At 36.5% G+C, this 16,997-nt stretch overlaps 1 protein-coding gene across 6 annotated transcripts in view; it reads right to left on the bottom strand.

The window, feature by feature from the left end:
- dachs (unconventional myosin-IXb-like dachs) overlaps positions 1–16,997 on the bottom strand; it is a 409,496-nt gene that overhangs the window by 68,567 nt on the left and 323,932 nt on the right. For 3 of the 6 annotated variants that reach the window (XM_067111607.1, XM_067111606.1, XM_067111609.1), the window contains one exon: positions 15,042–15,086. The exons of 2 other annotated variants lie outside the window; for them this stretch is intronic. In XM_067111607.1, coding sequence (XP_066967708.1) covers positions 15,042–15,086 — 45 coding nt within the window. The remainder of the gene's footprint in view (positions 1–15,041; positions 15,087–16,997) is intronic. One more of the 6 variants, XM_067111610.1, reaches the window with a different exon arrangement.

Raw genomic sequence — 16,997 nt, 5'->3', positions numbered from 1 at the left:
ATATATTTAAATAAAAAAAAAAGAGTAAAAATTGTTTTGCAAAGTACCCGTTGGCCCTTTGCAAGGCTTTACGACATTTTGCCAAATACGTTAATTTCCCAGATGCCTTTTTGAAAAGGCGACTATTTATGACTATTTATTAAATTTTGTTTTTAAAATTTTTAAACTGGAAAGGCGAGGGAGAAGTAAACTAAAATGCGAGAAGAAATTTATGCATGTAAACCTGAAAAGAGGAAATTAAGAAGATAAATGAAAAGGCGTCCTATGAAGTAAAGGAAATAGAAAATTAAAAAGGAGAATGGCTCCTCGAATGAACAGAAAAACAGACAATACTCCAGACACGATAGATGGCTTTATACGTTTTTATATCCATTCAAATGAATATAAAAACCGCATAACTCTGTGCCATTAATTATTCGTGATGGGACGGCATGTGCTAAGAATGAATAATGTCCCTCTTACTCTGATATAACGAGATGACGTCAAAAAAAAAGTTGCAAGAATGCAGGTAGTCCTCAGAGGCAACAGTTACTTGACATGGACTCTCTCTCTCTCTCTCTCTCTCTCTCTCTCTCTCTCTCTCTCTCTCTCTCTCTCTCTCTCTCAAAATGTTGAGGAGCTCAGGTACGGCAACCCGGCTGCTTCATCCATCTTCCTAAACAAAAGACAGGAAAAGAATGTCAACATGGAATTTCTTTTATCAAACAATGGCTGTGCAAATATTCGAATCTGTTTGTGCTGTGCACATGCCACCTTCCCCAAAAGCCTGAAATCAAAGATAAGCCCTTATCTTCTTCAGCTCACATTCGACCTGGCCGCTAAGCAAGAGGTTGTGATGGCACAAAGCTAGCTCAAAATTATCATAACGAGAAGAGATCGCAGGCCTTTAGATAATTTTGCGACGATTAATATTACAAATTTCTGCTTACTATTTGCTTACTATTTGCCAATAGTATAAGCTGGAGAGTTGTAAGGGTTTTATTCTAAAATCTTGCACTAAATTAAATAGAAATAAATGCATATCCTTAACAAATTCTGAAAAAGTAAAGTACCGTTTTTGTTAACAATGTCAATTAAAAGTTCACGAAAGAGAGAGAGAGAGAGAGAGAGAGAGAGAGAGAGAGAGAGAGAGAGAGAGAGAGAGAGAGAGAGAGAAATATTTGTGACTTTACGTTTTCCGATTGCAAATTTAACAAGCTACCACGCTATAAACAGAACCACGCTAAATATTTAAGAGTATCTGCTTTAATTCTTCTTCGCTATGCACATCAATTCCGACGAATATCTGAAAGAAGTCTGGCGCAGCGGAAACACAAGAGACTTAATGCATGGCCGCACATTTAAAACCCGTTACGGAATTTAACACGGGGAAAATACATGGAGATAAAATGTTAAATACCACATGAATCATTAACGACCCAAGAATTACATATTACTGTATTCAAAATTATCAGCTTTTTTTTTTTGCGCGCGTGCGCTTTCACAGAAAAGAATGCGCTTATAGAGACTGGAAAAGAAAACTTCATTTTCTACGATAAAGTATGCTTCGTAAAAGAAAACTTTATTTTCTATGATAAAATATACTTTGTAAGTATATTTCGTCATCCTTGTATTTTCATTTTCTGGCGATGCAAAGGTCAAAATCCTAAGGGCGGCCCCAGAAGCTGTTGGACTGATTCTAGGTGCAAAGTTTCTTTACCAAGAGAATATTTTTCAGCTTAGGATGCAAGATTAAAACATTTTACGCTAACTGAAAGCCAGACAAAAATAGCATCATCTGGTCAAGAAGCATTAGCATTAAGAGGCTCCATGTCCACAGAAGCTTTTTTTCCTTAAATGTTTGATATTTATTCAAATACAGCTGATCACACTATCAGTGTAAAGTCTTTATTCATGAAACCACTTTTATGTACAAGACATGTATTATACGATTTATAGTGTATGCAAATGGATTGCATACGCTCTTTTTTTCTATACGCTCGCACGTAAGCACGCGCCCGCACGCACACACGCACAGGCAAACACACACACATTAAATTTTGTTGAGAGGGGTATGCAATGAGTTCCTAACGTCACCTCTATAAAAAGTAAACGGCTTTTGAGAGTCGCACCTTTTTGTGCCTTACCTGCAGCAACTGTCCCTGCCAACGAAAAGGTTTTCCAAACCCGTTTCCCGTTTATTATGACCTCAGATAGTGTTTCCAAAACAGTCGATGTCACCTCCACGACCTTAAATTATAAAGTTGAAACGCACATCTTCCTGGGGGTAAGTGAACCTACTGGCATTTTCTCTGATCATTTTCATTTTTCAAAGGGGAATGGTTGTTATTTTTTTCATTTTCATTTTCCAAAGGGAATGGTTGTTATTTTTTCATTTTCGTTTTCCAAACGGGAATGGTTGTTATTTTTTTAATTTCATTTTCCAAACGGGAATGGTTGTTATTTTCTTTTATTTTCATTTTCCAAACGGGAATGGTTGTTATTTTTTTATTTTCATTTTCCAAAGGGGAATGGTTGTTATTTTTTCATTTTCCAAAGGGGGAATGGTTGTTATTTTTCATTTTCATTTTCCAAAGGGGAATGGTCGTTATTTTTTTAAATTTTCATTTTCCAAAGGGGAATGGTTGTTATTTTTTTCATTTTCATTTTCCAAAGGGGAATGGTCGTTATTTTTTTCATTTTCATTTTCCAAAGGGGAATGGTTGTTATTTTTTTTCATTTTTATTTTCCAAAGGGGAATGGTCGTTATTTTTTCATTTTCATTTTCCATAGGGGAATGGTCGTTATTTTTTTCATTTTCCAAAGGGGAATGGTTGTTATTTTTTTCATTTTCATTTTCCAAAGGGGAATGGTTGTTATCTTTTTTATTTTCATTTTCCAAAGGGGAATGGTCGTTATTTTTTTTCATTTTCATTTTCCAAAGGGGAATGGTTGTTGTTTTATTTTCATTTTTATTTTCCAAAGGGGAATGGTCGTTATTTTTTCATTTTCATTTTCCATAGGGGAATGGTCGTTATTTTTTTCATTTTCATTTTCCAAAGGGGAATGGTCGTTATTTTTTTCATTTTCATTTTCCAAAGGGGAATGCTTGTTGTTCTTTTTTCATTTTCCAAAGGGGAATGGTCGTTATTCTTTTTATTTGCATTTTCCAAGGGGGAATGGTCGTTATTTTTTTCATTTTCATTTTCCAAAGGGAATGGTTGTTATTTTTTTCATTTTCATTTTCCAAAGGGGAATGGTCGTTTTTTTTATTTTAATTTTCCAAAGGGGAATGGTCGTTATTTTTTTCATTTTCATTTTCCAAAGGAATGGTCGTTATTTTTTCATTTTCATTTTCCAAAGGGGAATGGTCGTTATTTTTTTCATTTTCATTTTCCAAAGGGGAATGGTCGTTATTTTTTTCATTTTCATTTTCCAAAGGGGAATGGTCGTTATTTTTTTCATTTTCATTTTCCAAAGGGGAATGGTCGTTATTTTTTTCATTTTCCAAAGGGGAATGATTGTTATTTTTTTCATTTTCATTTTCCAAAGGGGAATGGTCGTTATTTCTTTCATTTTCATTTTCCAAAGGGGAATGGTCGTTATTTTTTTCATTTTCATTTTCCAAAGGGGAATGGTTGTTATTTTTTTATTTTCATTTTCCAAAGGGGAATGCTTGTTGTTCTTTTTTCATTTTCCAAAGGGGAATGGTTGTTATTTTTTTATTTTCATTTTCCAAAGGGGAATGGTTGTTGTTTTTTTTTTCCAAAGGGAAACAGTGAATAATAGTCATTTTTCCGTATGCCATTTTAATTCTTAAGGGAACATAATATTTCTTTTTATAGTCACCGTTGTGTTTTGAATGAAAGTATCTTGCTTTAGCGGGAAAAATGAAAAGACTAACGTCATGATCTCTTCCTATTCAAAAGGCCAAATACTTTGCGTGCGGAAAAATGTTAAGCGGATGGCCATGCGAAAACCCATGTTCCATTAATCTCTTCTGGACGAATAAAAACACATCAAATGAGACAAGTCAGATTAAAAAAAAAAGATTAAAAAAAAGGGGTGTAAGAAAAAGCGGTTGATGGGATCTGACGATGCCCCAGTGGAGATAAAAAGCCTAGCGATGATTGGATTTTGATGAGGGCCAATAAGCCGTTAGCTTGTCCAACGGCTGAACCAATCAGAAGCGAGTGCACAAACAACTTAGTCAGTCACGGATCAGTATGGCTGAAGGACCACAATGGAACTGCTTTAATGAGACGTCGGTAGCCTCCTCAAAGAACTTATTTTTTTTCCTTCTTATTTTCTTTTTCATCCTACCTCCCATTCGCTCCCAAAAGCCATCATCCTCATGTCACTCGGCCCCTCCTTTAGCGAACGCCAGAGACTCCGAGACTAAATTGGAGGCTGAGGCTGGATGGGGGAATTCGTACGAAATGAGGCTGGGGGACGGAGATCCGATGATAGAGAACCATTATGGCGGACACGATTGATTTAGATTAGTGTCACGGCAGGATGGATAGATGAAGGAGAGAGAGAGAGAGAGAGAGAGAGAGAGAGAGAGAGAGAGAGAGAGAGAGAGAGAGAGAGAGAGGAAACGAAGCATAATTTTAGAAAGGTGCTTGAAGTATAACTAAAACACACTCCAAGAACAAACAATACCTCTCTCTCTCTCTCTCTCTCTCTCTCTCTCTCTCTCTCTCTCTCTCTCTCTCTCTCTCTCTCTCTCCCACACACAAACACACACCCACACACTCATACACACACTCACAGCATGTAATATGCGCATGTTTACCAATTAACCATCTCTTTCTTTCCTCTTCTGTAATTCTCTTTTCCTTTAACGCGAGTCTAAATTCAATAAGATGGCAGGTGCTACAGACTTGAATTCTAATGAGCATAACAAATAAGTTTCTCTCTCACGATAATGATCAAGGCGGATGTTAATTCACATTCTTTCTGGGATTAACTCGCGTCTCCGCGAGATCAACAGCACAGGGACGAGATAAACAGAAATGTTTGAAGCCAAACCTAGCAGCGCAGTCAATAGATGGCGCTCACCACACTACTCTCATTCTTATACTTACACATAGACCAGACAACACAGTTTTGCTACACGTTCAAGTGAACGCATGGTCTCGAATCATGGACAGATTTTATAAGAAGTAAAAGAGAAGATATACAGTTAATAATCCCATATAAACTAGTGGAGCCTTTACTTTGCTAACGATCCTTTGCTTCACTAACGGTTTAAATCGATAAAACCTGTATAACACGAAATCAAGGAAAGTGACGGAAAAAAGGCAATCATATGTTTAAAAACTATATTACTGCTATCAAGAGTTATTGTCTTGGAACAAAAGAGAGCGAGAGTGGTGGTGTTATACAACAGAGATGATGGTTAAGATAAATAATAAAAATGCTCTCTCCATGATTCTAATCCAAATTAAAAAAAAAATTAATAATAAAATAAAAAAGGTGTCTGTCTCTCAGCGTCCTATTGAAGACAGGAGACCGCTTGGCTCTTCCCAAACCATTCTGTCGGAGAGATAATCCCACGAGGAAGTATAGGGGAGGCAGAGTGGGAAGGGATGGGATGTAGGGAGGAGGAAGCAATAGAAGTTCAGGGTAGAGGCAGGAGTAAAAGGATGGGTAGGGGATTGGAAAGAAATGGCAGTTCAAGGTAGGGTGGGGGGGCAGGACGGGTTAAGGGGATTCCAGAATCTCCACGGACGTCCTAGAGGGAGGCAGGGGAAGGGAGACATGGCAAAGGGGGAGGGGGAGGGAGAGGAGTCATCCGCTTCCCAAAGTGACACCATCAAAGGCGGCTTCCTTTCTGCCAGGTAACTCCTGACGAGGGACCAGGAGGTGAGTAGGGGGATGATCAGTAGGGAGGTGTTGGTATCCGAGGGGGAGAGGGAATCTGGTAAAAGAGGCGCAAAGTCATGTTCGGCCAATAATAATTAAGGCAGCATTGTCGTTCTCTCTCTCTCTCTCTCTCTCTCTCTCTCTCTCTCTCTCTCTCTCTCTCTCTCTCTCATATTTACGTTTCTCTGGAGGGATCGTACATGAGAAAAATTAATAAAGTACATGCTACAAAAATGCTAATTTCATTCTTCCCAAAAGAAAAAACCTGAAGTTCTATTGCTTTCATCCATCGGACACATCAATGATGCTCACTTTTCTTCCTCACATTTTCAGAATTACTCAGCATCATAAGATAATTAACAGATCTAAATTTCCGTGTTTATAGAACGGTGAAAATGAAATTAATATTAACATATCGCGATATTCTGCAACAAAAATGGTCAAACGCTTTGATTGGGGAGAGGATTTTGTGAAGAAAAAGTTGCCATATACAGCCTGGCTTTTACTGCCAAGGGAAAAATACCTTGCCAATGTGAAGCTTTCTGATTAAAATCATTATTAATTACATCCAACACTATCATGTGGTTTAGTCTTAGCTGTTTCAATAGCAACGCCTCTATAAATTAACGAAAACAAGAATGAACAAGGAAGAGTTGGGAACTGTCAAAATCACTCTTTCTTATTTTCTCTTTGCTTGACCATTCAGTTCCAAGGTGCCCGAAGCAGTGAGAGTGAACGCGAGAAACAATAAGATAGATTAAAAGGAAAAAAAAAACAGACTTTCTAACAACACTCCTTCGGTCATTCTTAAATAACTATGTGCCGTGCATTAAGTGGTCGCTCCTTATAAAGAAAACCACCGGCTTAAAGGAACCATATATAAAGTAAAACTTGGCATTTACGATGAACTTTTCTTACAACATGATCATTTACGATCAATATCGACACAACTTACGAAGAAAAGACAGAAAAACAGGCAGATAGAGAGAAGAGAATCATACAAAAACTTTTCATATAACAAATATAACGTTTAATGCCGATAAACTATGAGAGAAATAAAAGTGTGCGTGTGTGCTGAGAGAGAGAGAGAGAGAGAGAGAGAGAGAGAGAGAGAGAGAGAGAGAGAGAGAGAGAGAGAGAGGATAAAACCAGCGATAAGATGAAACTTTCCTATCTCATAAACTGCTGCAATATATGTCAATATACTCAGAGAAGAAACGAGACAGTGAGAGAGGGAAGGTGGCCTAAGGATATAAAAGAAAGATAAATGGTGTTCACTGAGATCAGAGCCATGTTCTACCGAATCCTCGACAGCAGGGGACCAATAACAGAGCTCTGTGATTTAGCACCAGGTCAGGATTCCCTGAGAAGGTTCCACAGTACATGAAGATCTGAGACAAGAATGTGTGGCTGATGATCAGCATGGCCGCCCTACATTCACCTTCACTAATGTTTCAAGTTTATGATGATGACAGTGATAAGTGGGGTGATGGATGGCAGGCTGGTGATAATGGTGAAGATGATGATGATAAAGAGGAAAGAAGGCACATGGTGACGGTACATGATGATGAGAACGGATAGGACGGATATAGGCTGAATTGTCTTGCCGAAAATATTGCCAAAGACTAATCAAAACACAAAACAAGAAAATAGTCATTCATTCTGATGTCTGTCTATCCGTCATCAATGATTTTTGTATTTTCGACGAGAACGTATGGAAGATTTACAGTTACAAGAAATACTCTCCCAAGGTCAGCGTGTGACAGAATAAACCATCGAACTTTTATAATGATATAAATCAGGATCCAGAGGTGAATTTTCCAACTGTCTGTAAAAACCTCTCGTTTTATATCAGGTTCCACGGATGAAAAGGAATAAAAATTGAATTACGATCAAACTCCAAATGCCCAAATTCGGATCACAGTCCAGGTGCATTACCTCAAATAAGGATCAGGGCCCAGCAGCAAATGACCCAAACTTGGAACAGACTTCAGAGAACATCTGATCCAAATTTGAACCATGATACAAAATTGCATCAAGTCACAGAAAAAATTACCCAAATTTGGATCTGCAGCCTGAGGCAGGAAAACAAAGACAAGGTCCTCCCCTAAAAGACCAATGTCAGAACAGGTTAAAACAAGGCCCTCTCCTAAAAGACCAATGTCAAAACAGGTGAAAACAAGTTCTTCTCCTAAAAGACCAATGTCAGAACAGGTTCAGACAAAGTCTTCCCCTAAAAGACCAATGTCAGGTCAGGTTAAAAACAATGTCCTGTCCTAAAAGACCAACATCAGAACAGCTTCAAACAAAGTCCTCTTATAAAAGACCAATGTCAGAACAGGTTCAAATAAAGTCCTCCCCTAAAAGACCAATGTCAGAACAGGTTAAAACAATGTCCTCTCCTAAAAGACCAACATCAGAACAGGTTAAAAAGAACGTCCTCACCTAAAAGGCCGATGTGAGAACCAGCAAAAAAAAAAGAACCGCCCCTTAAAGACCAAAGTCATAGAATATTTTTAAGTAAATTCATTATAACCGCTGATCTAAGACAGGATGTGATAAAATTTAAGTCCTTTTCAAAAGATGGACTTAGAGCGCACAAATTACTTAAGGATTGTAATTCTTTATTCAATTAATTTCTCTTGGTGTGGGAAAAGTTGACCAAAATGAAAATATACATCGCATTTCTGGATTCGGAGTTTCAGATGAACTGATGAACCTTCTGTCACGTAAGAGGACGGTGTCAATAACCTAAGCGTTGTGACGCCAGTTTTAGTAGCTATAATCAGTCATTCAATCGATAACGTAAGAGAACTACTTCCTATTTAGAAAAGGCTGCTGTTCTACCATTGCCTTCAATTTTATTAAGCCATTTACTTGCATACACCTCAACGACTTGTCTCTCTCTCTCTTAGTACATACATATACAGGTTACGACACAAATTTCTTTCTCCCTATCTACCTGTCTGTCTGTCTGTCTATCTATCTATCTACATATATATATATATATATATATATATATATATATATATATATATATATATACTATATAATATATATATATATATATATATAATATATATATATATATATATATATATATATATATATATATATATATATATATAATGGTGTCACACAACTTTTCCATTTAATTTTTTCAGGACGAACACATAAAACATACGGCAGTAGGCCTCCTGATTTTTCTTTACTTTCTCTTCTAGTACGTGTATTATATTAAAGCGAGAGAGAGAAAGAGAGAGAGAGAGAGAGAGGTGTAGTGCGCCTCTGAGCAACCACAAAAAAGAAAAGTGAGTAAATGGTCAGGCCATTACGCTAGATTGTATCAGTTTCCTGCAATGGTAATTTGTACTTAACATAATACTTTCCACTCATTAATTTCTCTTCTCTCTCTCTCTCTCTCTCTCTCTCTCTCTCTCTCTCTCTCTCTCTCTCTCTCTCTCTCTCTCTCTCTGTTGCATACTTGCACATACGACCTATAAATAAACCTCTCGTGTTCCATTAGATCTTCCTTTAATAACAGAACGTCAGGGAGAGATCAAATCTCCGGCAATGACATCTCATTTACTAAATAGAAGATACTTCATGTCACTGTTCTAATTTTCCAGCGTCAAGGAATGATGTAGAATTCATAACACCAGTAATATCATAAAATGACATGGAAGGTTTTATTTTTCTTTTCCTTTTACACTGCGTGCTTCAGATTACTGGGCGACATAACAAGATGACAAGTGATTTTCTAGTGTCAGATAACATTTATGCTTCCAAGTAATCGTCGGGTACAACGAGAGAGAGAGAGAGAGAGAGAGAGAGAGAGAGAGAGAGAGAGAGAGAGAGAGAGAGAGAGAAACAATTTATTTACAAATTTTTCTTTCGTTAATGCCAAGTAATATTATCATACAACTAGTTGTAAGAGCGTCGACTGTAACTGGAAAATGGGCTCCATTTAAAATAATGATTCGTCATTTTCATAAATCAGCAGATGCGAATTTTCAAAACGAATTAAACTCGTAGTCTGCGGGTAATGAACTCCACGTTTAAACAGTTCACCGTCCAGTCCGTGGGTACATCTCTCACCACTGGCTCCTTTTTCCAAGCTTCGGGGTGATTCGTAACGTCCATAGGGTGGGAACTTGCATCTCAACCGTCTTTTATGTAAACGTTATTGTTATTTTTAATGGTGTGGGTACATCAGCATGATAATAAAAACAAAAAATTAAGAGATGCAGTTGGGACGGACTGTCAGAACCAGATTTAACACTGTGCGTCAAATAACTTCCTTTCTTAATGGAAATGAGAGATGAAAGGTACAAAGAGGAGGGAAGAATATGACCTATGATGGACAAAAATGGTTAGAAAAAAATGAGAAGTAAGAGACATGATGAAGAGGAATCGACTGGAGGAGTTAGAAAGGAAACAATTAATAATGAGCAATAATAAAAAATAAAAAAAATGAGATAAGTAAGAGGAAGAAACAAAACAAGGCGAGATGAAATTTGGAGGAAGAGGAGGAGATGGGGGCGGAGAATACACGAAGAATAAATGTGCTGACGTCATCAGGACATAATTTATTATTGTTGGTCACGTGAGGCGAGGCGTCTCCTATTTCTCTTCGCAAAGTCTGAGGTTCTTCTTCTGCTTCTTCTTCGGAAGCTTAATGGCTTTTGTCGCCTCGTCCCAGCCCGGGAAGGTCTCGCCAAACAGGTACATCAGTGTCTTCATTAACTCCTATCGTTAGCCGGCGATGGCCCGAGTGCCGTGTCTCACGTTACACAGGTACGTCAGCGACAGTGGATAATCCTAAATATGTTTATAATTTCAGAAATAAAATGAATATTTGAACCTTTACCGCTGCACTTAACAGCAGAAAAATATACCAGTCGTGTTGAGAACAGTATACTGTAAGTCACATTCATAAAATCAGCACGAATATAAAATAACATTGGCATTAACAGCTAAAATGGAAATTACTTTTATCATCTTATAAGCTGTTGATTGCTTCTTATAATCCTATAAGAAATAGGACTTTTTTTATTTTGAACCTTGAAATGCTTTGCGTTTTTTAATATAAAAGCGCTATCACTATCCAGAACAATCCTAAAACTAAAACGTAATTCATTCAAACCTACTAGATTTGAAATGGTAGGTACTATAGGAAACACGTGCACAAGGCAAAAATATTATCAAATATCTCAAAGCCTGAGATTTGATACTGGATGAAGACTAAAACAACATCACAATTATTCACAAAAAAAACTTACTAATAATCGTGCTTGCCAACTGAACTCCTTTTCCCAAGACAGAAAAAAAAGAGAAAAAGCTGCTGTTCAACAAGGAATCCAAATACGGGAACAGTCAATTCAAGAAGGCGGACGTTAATAAAACCAACTCACACAATAATGATAACACGAAAGTTTAAAAGTTACGACTCAAGCAATAACCACTGCATTAACTGCATTTTTATCAGCATCTCCTAATGCATAAGCTAATTTGGAAAATAAAAAAAAATAGGTCTCCTGAACAGACGTGGCTGCGCGGTTGCCGAACCGCATTTTCTTTAGAAAGGATCCAAGGACGGTAAAGTGAACTGAATTGAATTGCGCCTCGTGAGAGGCTAGTTTATTGGACACTCCTCCCATCCTGTGAGCGGCGTAGCATCAGTAAGTGATACATATACAGAGCGCACAAAGGGGTTGGGTCACATAGTGGAACAACCCGTGTTGTCAATACTGGGTTTTAACATCAAAGTGGGTACACCTCGAACTCAACTCATGTGTATAAAGTACATATACATTCACATGAAGAAAGAAGAAAGGACAACCCTTCCAAGTGTTACACGTCTGAATTTGAATAATAGAAATGATAATAAAATAACCAAAAAAATTATATGGGGTCATTCAACGACCTTTCGCCAACCTGTAGCTATATTCAGTCGACAGTCGATGTCTTTAGTTCAGTTTCATTGAAGCCTGATTTTTATCATTTTCTGCCAAATAAGAACAAAAAGATAAAAATAGCAAGTTGAAAAGATCGGAAGAGTAATAACATTCATGCTGACATACTGATTAACAAGCTCCATTGAAATTCCATTTAAGCCTCTGTTGATTCAAGCAATGAATTAGGTACTTGGTAGTTAGAGGACTGCAGTGCTCAACTGATGGTTTCAAAAAGGGAATGTGGTGCTTACAACCTCATCCCAACGTTATCTAACAACTAGACGACTTACACCTTCTGGGGCCCTCCCCTCTGAAGGAAAAGGGCGCACTGTACAAAAATGTATATATATGCTTATTTATATAATACCAGGTGTTTCGAAATTAGAGCCCCCCCCCCCCCCCCTTCACAGAACAAATGGAAAGTTATGAAGTTTTCTGCTATAGCCTATCTCCAAGTACATTATTTTAAGTTTCTATTAAGCTATTTTTCATTTTACATTTCTTGTATTTTCAGACTGAGTGACAGAGTTACATACAGCCATGGCTAACGACTCGGAGGAAATCAAATGGATTGACCGAATCCGGGCTATAACCTTCAGAGAGGCCAGGGATGCTGGCGCATCATTTATTTCCCATTCCTGGATAGCTAAATACATTAAAAGAGATGAATCCTTTGTTAAAAGAAACTGGAACAAAAATCCATATGACTGTCATCGCAAAAAAAGTGAGAATCTTGGAAGGCCTAAAGTCCTTTGTCAGGAGTCAAAAGACATCATAGCTGAGGCAATGGGTAGACCAAGAAAGTCTTTACGTAAATTGGTGCTTGAACTAGAAACAAAAAGGGGAAAGAAGAGAAGTTATAGTGCTGTTTATCGTGAGTTGAAAAAATCTGGTATCAAGCCATTTCATGTTATCAGCAAGCCCAACATCACTTAGCAACAGAGAGAAGACCGTGCATGGTTTTGTGGTTCATTTCTTAAAGATTGGGATGAAGCTGACTTTCTCCATGTTGCTGCATCAGATGAATTCTTCATTTACACAGTCAGGAAGCCAAATCATAAAAATGACATCATTTGGGCTGCAAAGTTGCATGATATCAGCGATGACGTGCGCTATCGCCAAGTTGTGAAATTTCCTGAATGTTTGGCAATTTTTCTCTGTTTCACAGCCAAACGGTTAACGTGGATCATCAAAGAAAAAGGACAGTCATGGAATGGCAAATACTTCAGAGAAACTGTGCTTACTGGTGGAGTATTTCCTTTCCTCAAAGATCCTGAAAATGTGTTATCTGTTGAAGAAGTCACATTTTTGCATGATAAGGCACTATGTTTCAAGGCTCTTCAGACACAGGAGCTGCTTCGAAACAGTGGTATTCGATTTCTTCTCGTCAAGTGAATTTCCAGGTAGCTCCCCTGACCTTAATGTGTGTGAAAACACTGGTAGCATCTTAAAGGATCGTGTTGAAGCGCGCAGAGTGAACTATGATGGTATGCCAAGCCTCGACAACCTGCGAAGAGAGGTGACCGAAGTGCTCAGGGAAATGGAGTTTGAGTCTCAGCTTTTTTGCGATTTGCTGAAATCATACCCCTCAAGAATCCAGGCTGTGGTATAGGCAGATGGAGGCCACACAAAATATTAAATACTCAGAGAGAAACAAATAAATACCTGTTCTGAATTACTTTTGTTTTTGTTCATATCAATTTTAGGTTATGCTGTAGAGGGGGCTCTAATTTCGAAACACCCTGTATATATACATATATATATTGTATATATAATTATATATATATAATCACATAAAAAATATTTTCATATCCAACTGACATCATAGTAATTGAAAATATACATCTGATAACACCCCAAATAAATGCATATAACTAAAAGAAATTTGCAGATTTTTATAAGTTTCAATTCAAGTCGATCATGAAACAAAGGACTGGCTAAATTATGTCAAAATAAACCTTTATAAAGAGTAAAGCCTCGAGTAGCAACAGAAATCACTGTGTACAATTTAGGAATAAGTATTCCTGGGCAGTTCATTTTCTTATCCCACCCTGCCTGGCTCTTTAAATTTATGCTCTCTTACCCACAGTAAATCTGTAGCAAAACTTATATGAGTATTTTGTCGCTAAGAACACACGTGACTTCTTATACTCAAATATGAACAAAAAATAACCCATAAACGCTGGATTTACTTAAATTTGGGAATAACTTGTAACTTGCACACACAGCGAACTTTATTTCACAAGTGCTTCCACCATGACAAGGCTTCGAACCTGTGCCTTTCAGGGTAAGGAACTAAAGTGACAGTAACAAGAACTGGATATTAATGAGTATTTGTGGCTTAATATTTGAGTATATATACATAAATACATTCATACATACATACATACATATATATATATATATATATATATATATATATATATATATATATATATATATATATATATATATATATATATATATATATATATATATATAAAACTGTAGAACGTCGCTCCTTATTCGAATAAAGTTAAACAAAATAGGAATGAAACTATAAGGTGTCCCCTTATAATATGAAATCTTAAAAGTTCATATTTATACTTCAACCAGATGTGACCTCTTATCATGGGCAGTGTACCTCAATCCATTTCCGCGACAAACATTATGTAAGCATTCCTCCATATACGTCTATTAACTATAAGTTTATACCGAAAATTCATATATGTAAAGTTTTCCCTTGCCAACCCTTACTCCTTAAAATTTCTCACGTTTAGTTTATTGACATAACGTCTATCATCAAAGAACTGGAATCAATTAGTCGACAGAGTTACATAATTCTGGTCGTGAGAACATCTTGATGATAGCCACTTCTCTACTTCCCTGGCGAAAAGTTCTTTATATTTCCATTTGCGTACATTTTGTCCCTCTTTTTTTTTTGGCAAAGTGTCGAATATGCATTTTTTTTCCCATTTTTTAAGTTGTCTGCGTCGACGGTGATTTTGTCATTGACCTTCTGTTTCAGCTAAGTATTGTGTCTTTCTCACCTTACATCCTAGATGGCGAGAGAGAGATCCGGTACTTTGCAGAAACAAGAAGTCAATGATAAAATCACCGTCGATACAGATAACTAAAAAAAAAAAAAAAAAAACATTGAAACAATGCATATTCGACACACCACTGAAAAGGGGCGATTTGTCTAAACTCTCATCTTCAGAGCACAAGCTACAAAGTACGTGAAGACATACTTACGGTCTTGGGAGAGCAAAGGACCGATCAGCGTACCTGCAAGAAAGTCTACAATTTAGTTTAGCTACCCCATCTTCGTACATTTCTTCAACATATATAATAGACACAGATAAATGTATCCACATATCTAACTCTCAATCTACCGCAATAATAAATATATTGTCGAGGATAATGAAAATTAGAATAAAGGAGTGGAGGAGAGGAAGACAGAAAGTTAAAATGAAATGAGGACACGTTCAAAGAGGAGGGACTTCAATATAATACTAGAAAGTAATCACAACAGGGTAAGAATCAAATGGCATAAAATAAACCAGTTTATTCATTAAACATGAACAATAACCATTCCCTCAAAATCACTGTCATTCGATGATTTGTGCGATAAGACTGCACATGTATATGTGTGTGTGTTTTTGTGTGTATATATATATATATATATATATATATATATATATATATATATATATATATATATATATATATATATATATATATATATTTATTTTTTTTTTTTTTTATTTACACCACCAATATGACATCAACTTACAATCATCCACAAGAGTAAGACTCATGCAGATGCATTGGTCAAATCATTCTTTTATAATGATTTTAAAAACCATAGGTATTTATCAGTTCTTTCTATATGCAAAGTTAAAGCATTTTAGAAATAGCATCCAAAAATGTTCCAAATAAAGTCATTGGGTGGTCAGAGAACTTTACAGTTTGACGTCATAGAAGCGCAGACTCACATCGAGGCATCATCCGTTTTCAGCAACAAGGAAAAAGACAAAGTTTACCCTCTCTCTCTCTCTCTCTCTCTCTCTCTCTCTCTCTCTCTCTCTCTCTCTCTCTCTCTCTCTCTCCTCAAAACCGACCTGGTCTGAGTTTCAGCGGTAACGCGAGCATAATAATAAGATGACCTAATATAGATAAAACTCTTCGGGCTTCTCCTTCTCGAAGGTAATTGATGCAGAGGAAAAAGGGGAAGCAAAAGTGGAAGAGGGAGAAAGAAAAAGCGAGATAACTTCAGGTAACACGTTTCCGAATATATTCATACAGTAGGCAAATACGCGAAGGCATATGGCTTCCCAAACAGAACAGTTGTTGCTATTCCCTTACTTTATGGAAAACAGAAAACAAATGATAAACCATTAAATGTCAAATTATCTGATGGAACACAAACGCAACCATATAATATATATATATATATATATATATATATATATATATATATATATATATATATATATATATATATATATATATATAATGTGTGTGCGTACTCTTCTTTACAAGAACTCTTAAAATTGATTACATAGATCAAAAGTAAACCAATAAGTATAATATGTTCTACCACCGGCCCATTCATATGAAAAATCTTTAGTATAAAAACAATAAAGGTGTTTTATGTACATATAACACATACAAGGGTGGATGGTATCAAATATCCACACACACACACTGGAACAGATCGAAGGAACAAGAATGAGAGAGAAACTGATTGATTGTCGGTTATCTGGCGTCACAATAGAAGGAAGGAGAAGCGTTTACGTGAGCATGCACATGCGCGTACGTTGCCGAGCAAGTTCACTTGTTTCTTGGCGGCATGGGTCTTGCATACAAATTTGACACAAGGGGATGCTCAGAAGTGGATGTAAATGTTCCTGTCTATTCCTGTCTGACAGTTAAGCTGTCATTTGTAAACATTATTCCCGTCTGTTCTCGATAAAACCTTTGTGATCAAAGCTAAAAGGACTATAAATTTTGTCCCCCCAAAAAAGTCACATTTCAAATAATTTAAATAAAATTTTAATAAGAATTTATATTAAAAATAAAAGACCATTACTCTTTATCAGTTTCGCTGACAAATTTAATCCAATTTAATGACTACAAATTTTGCCAAAAAAATCAATTAAAATAATAAAAATAAAAATTTAATAGGAATTTATATGAAGAATTAAT

This window comes from Macrobrachium rosenbergii, chromosome 11 (genome assembly GCF_040412425.1).
Source record: "Macrobrachium rosenbergii isolate ZJJX-2024 chromosome 11, ASM4041242v1, whole genome shotgun sequence".
In the NCBI taxonomy this organism is placed as follows: domain Eukaryota; kingdom Metazoa; phylum Arthropoda; class Malacostraca; order Decapoda; family Palaemonidae; genus Macrobrachium; species Macrobrachium rosenbergii.
Note: the sequence above shows the minus strand (reverse complement) of the source record. Positions and strands in the feature narration are given on the sequence as shown.